The 4,232-nt window shown below is 46.3% G+C and overlaps 1 protein-coding gene across 1 annotated transcript; it reads right to left on the reverse strand.

Annotated features, from left to right (window-relative positions):
* Positions 1-426: 426 nt before the first annotated feature.
* Positions 427-4,020, reverse strand: LOC124651686 (triosephosphate isomerase, chloroplastic-like). Its single transcript, XM_047190732.1, has 9 exons — positions 3,844-4,020; positions 3,733-3,759; positions 2,734-2,803; positions 2,243-2,366; positions 1,949-2,033; positions 1,666-1,798; positions 1,414-1,587; positions 1,010-1,092; positions 427-869 (listed from the first exon to the last, which is right to left on the reverse strand). The coding sequence occupies exons 1-9, from the start codon at positions 4,003-4,005 to the stop codon at positions 813-815; spliced, it is 915 nt and encodes a 304-aa protein (XP_047046688.1). The 5' UTR covers positions 4,006-4,020; the 3' UTR covers positions 427-812.
* Between the last annotated feature and the right edge of the window lie 212 nt (positions 4,021-4,232).

Consider the following 4,232-nt stretch of genomic DNA (forward strand, 5'->3'; position numbering starts at 1 on the left):
ACCAACCATGAGAAAAAAACCTGGCAAGGGAAATGTAGACCAGCATTTCTCTTCTCCCAGAACCTTTTTGGTGGACCGGACTACCGGAGGGGGAAATAGTGCCTGTACCGAGTGGTTTTGGATTTTACACGGTACAATTAAAAACGCTCATGCATACACACACACACTCACCCCGATTTTGTAAAAATGTATAGTGCACACCCATTTAGCGTCACCACTCTGAAATGGTCATGAAAGAACTGAAAACAAAATTTCAAAACCAATTCAGCCTACGCAACAACAAAAGACATGAATAATATTATCATGTTACATGAATAGTGCTTGCAAATTTGAATATTTGTCTTACTTTTGTTGCGTGATTTAGAAATCTGATTTGGACCTGCAATTTATGTTACTAGTATGCGTGCTATGTCAATCTTGCCTGAATTTGTTCAAGAAAATCATAGCTATTAAGGCGCTGATCGCAATTTAAGTGCCCTGGTACAGCTCACACAGTGCCACTGGGCCTTGAGACCACGGAAATCCACATATATCGGATACATTAGTCCAGGTGTGAGTGTGGCAGCTCACTCCGTCACACACAGCAAGTAAACTCCAGTCTCTTAACAAAAGTTCCATGAGAAGGAAAATGGTGCCATGTCGTCCGTCCCATTATTCTCTTTCCGTGCTACGAATCAGCAGCAGAACAAGACCACTACTCAACACGATCACAGTTCACACGGAGCACCTATCTCAGGCTTTCTGAGTGACGCAGTAGCCAAGCTGCCTCTCGGTATCAGATTGCTTATTTCTTCCACAAGTATCTCTCTCCATCAGGCTGTAACTTTCTTGGATGTCACCGAGTTGCAAATGGTGGCAAAGTCCGGACCCTAGAACCCACGAAAATATATTTTTAGTGCAAGAAAAAAAGAACATGATATAACATCGAGCGACTAATCAAAAGCGCGTGGCCACAGTTCATAATTTTCACGGTTCCGTCCAGAATAAAATAAATGTTAATTTCTGATACCTTCAAAGAAGCGCCGCCAACAAGGAAGCCATCAATGTCTTCCTTCTTTGCTAGCTCTGCAGAATTCGCTGCGTTTACAGAACCTACAAGCAGAAGAATAGATGGATGGTCATGCTATAGGATCAGAAGTCATGTTAACCATATCAAAACTGCTGGCTCTAACAAAAAAAAGGTCTTATGGGGCTTTTCTAACACAGGTACACAACACAAATATCGAGAAAAATATGGTTCATGGTAGCATGAACAGGGTAGCATGCTAGGATGCTATCAAGATATTTACGACTTACCACTTACCATCTCATACCAAACTCATCCTAAGTTCATCTTCCTGTCATAAGTTTTAATATGTGCGAAACAGAAAACACACTGATAATAATTCAAGAAGACCACGATAAGAAACGAACCTCCGTAGATTATTCTAACGGCAGAAGCAACATCAGGTGATACATTGGTTTTCAACCAATCTCGGACAGCAGCATGAACTTCCTGAGCTTGCTCAGGAGAAGCAACTTTTCCGGTTCCAATAGCCCACACAGGCTCATAGGCAATTACCACGTTTGTCCAGTTTGTAATGTTATCTGAAAGCACGCATATCTCAGATAAATCATTTTTTGTTCAGTCCCATCACTAAACTACCAAAGGTAAATAAAACTGACCTGCAAAAGCCTTCAACTGCTTAAAACAGACTTCAAAAGTTTTCCCTGCTTCCCTCTCTTCCAACAGTTCTCCTATACATGCCATAACCTTAAGATTTTGGCCCAAGGCATATGCAGCCTTCTTCCCAATGAACTGCATCAGATGAACTTTTCGATCACAGTCACAAAATCCTAAACTAAATTACTGTATGACAATAGAAACCATTCATCTCAAAAGGCAAGTTCAGATAGTCAAGGCGCCAACAGCAAAAAAAGGTGCAAATTCAGCAGCATTTGCAGTTACCTGATCATCTTCACCGATAACGTGTCTACGCTCCGAGTGACCAAGAATAACCCATTGGCAGCCAATGTCCACCAATTGCTCTGCGCTGGAGTTTTCCAATGAGGAAACAAAACTCAGAAAGAAAGCCCGGAAGGAACAAAAATAGACACAGCATTTTGCAACCCTCATTACTTACTACATTCCAATAAAACAAATAAAGATATATTTTGGTCATCAGTGTCACAGAAAGATTTTGCGGCCTCTCATGTACCAAGAAAAGGCAAGGTCGACAAGGTTCGCTTTGCAGTATCCAACCTGATCTCTCCAGTGAAAGCACCTCCTTTCCCAATCCATGTATTCTGAGCAGACACCTCAATGCGATCAGTCAGTGAACTCTTGACCTGATCGATATAAATGAATGGCGGTGCTACCACAACATCTGCAGTATAGGCACAGTAGAATATATTAATATCTTGCTGATTTAATAAAAAAAAAGTAGCTAACTTAGCTTCATATTGCCTACATAATCATCTGTAGAAGGTGGAACATATAATCACTCCAAGTAATCAGATATGTTTTTATAGCAGTTTGGAATTCTAACAGAAGTAGTTACTTCATTAGTTTGGTGATAATTTTGCGACCCACGGTGTAAAATTCGCATCTAATAATACATGATGTTTTCTTCAGGAAACTGCCCGCACTATAGGGAAACAGGCACCACAAACATGATGTACGCCAAATAAACAAGCATGCCTATCATGCAGGCCATGACCAAAAGGAAGCATAGAAGAAAGAAATGAGCTTACCTACATCGTTTTCAATTGTGGCGGCATTCAAATCAGATACAAGCTTGCTAATGGATTCCTTTGTTCCATTCTAGAGTGAGGGACAGGAAAAACAATTATTATCAATCTGAAAAAATCAAGATACCTGACCAAACACATTAAACACATAATTTCATTTAGTCAGCACAGCAGAAGCTCCATACAAGTGTGAAGCAACTGTACACATAAACATAGGGAGACTGGCCTAACAGAAAAGGGTGCAAATCAGCTAGTGCCACGGATGGCAATGGCACAAAAACGGAACCATGAGAATATCACAGCTACACTTTGGCCTGGTAAATACCACTTGCACAACTCATCAACAGTCGACAGCATCCATTCCCGTTTACTGCACTTCACTCACAACACTGTAACCGGCATCTGAACCGCGACCTGGATCCATTTCACATGTGAACGATGAATGCCCTAGCGGCTGCTGCAAGCCCTTGTACCGATGGCTGTCCCGTACTAAGCTCGCTGGCTTAATAATGCCTTAACCTATGGCTTGGCTCCTCCTAGGATTAAACAGGACACGGTGGTTGTAAAGCCTGGCCACATTGCTTTGCTTTTTTTTGTTGTTGTCTGGTAAATGCATCAGACGCCTCCCTCAGATCTCCATGATGGAATTCTATGGGACTTCGACCAGGAGCAGAGAGGAGATTCCCTTTTTGTTGTGTACGCACGAAAATAGCATGACGAGCCTGGCAGAAGTAGGCGGCTGCAGAGGCGCGAGTCTAGTTCTAGCAAGTGACCGGGACACGTTGTAGACCCGATGTGTGCATGAACGAATGAGGACAAACGGGAATCCCCAAGGCGGCAGGCACAATGCCGCGAGCGCGAGGACTGAGACGTCACGCGGGCGCAGGGGGGCAATCTCGGCCGCCACCGCTCTACTCCTGGATCCTCGGCGGCGCGGTGCTGGCGTGTTAAACCCGTGCGTGGAAAAGTCGCGGAATGGGGGAGGGGGGAGCGGGCACTTACGCACTTCCAGTTGCCTCCGACGAAGAACTGCGAGGCAGAGGAGAGGAGGAGTCAAACGTCAGCGAAACAGCCCTTGGCGGGTAAGATTTTGCAGAGTGGAGAGGACGGTACCTTGCCGGATCCAGCCATGGCGACGAGGCGCTGCGCGCGGCGGCGGGAGCATCCGAGGCGGAGCTGGTGGTGCTGCGGGGCCGGAGCCGGGGCAGCGGCGGCGCGGCGGAGGTCGGCGAGGCGGGAGAGCTGGGAGGAGGCGAGGGACGACGGCGCCGCCATTCTCTGATGAAATCCGTGCGTGGCGCGGTCGTGTGGTTGGTGGGCGAGCGCGAGTCTCCGAGTTCCTGGTGTGGTGTGGTGTGAATGTGATGATGCGCGCAGCAGCCACCAACCAGCTGGGGGGAGGGCGCACGGGAGACGGGGGGAGGAGAGCGACCCGTGCGGGTGCCAGGGCTTTGTATGGCTTATCGGCCCACGGATAGGGTGCTGAGGGCCGTCGATCCCGC

This window comes from Lolium rigidum, chromosome 5, assembly GCF_022539505.1.
Source record: "Lolium rigidum isolate FL_2022 chromosome 5, APGP_CSIRO_Lrig_0.1, whole genome shotgun sequence".
Taxonomy (NCBI): domain Eukaryota; kingdom Viridiplantae; phylum Streptophyta; class Magnoliopsida; order Poales; family Poaceae; genus Lolium; species Lolium rigidum.

Coding starts and splice junctions, on each gene's coding strand:
- LOC124651686 (XM_047190732.1), bottom strand. CDS start 4,005: ATGGCGGCGCCGTCGTCCCTCGCCTCCTCCCAGCTCTCCCGCCTCGCC. Junction 2,034..2,242: donor GCTTTCACTGGAGAGATCAG/GTTGGATACTGC, acceptor GGAAAACTCCAG/CGCAGAGCAATTGGTGGACA. Junction 1,588..1,665: donor GCAGTTGAAGGCTTTTGCAG/GTCAGTTTTATT, acceptor GCGTGCTTTCAG/ATAACATTACAAACTGGACA.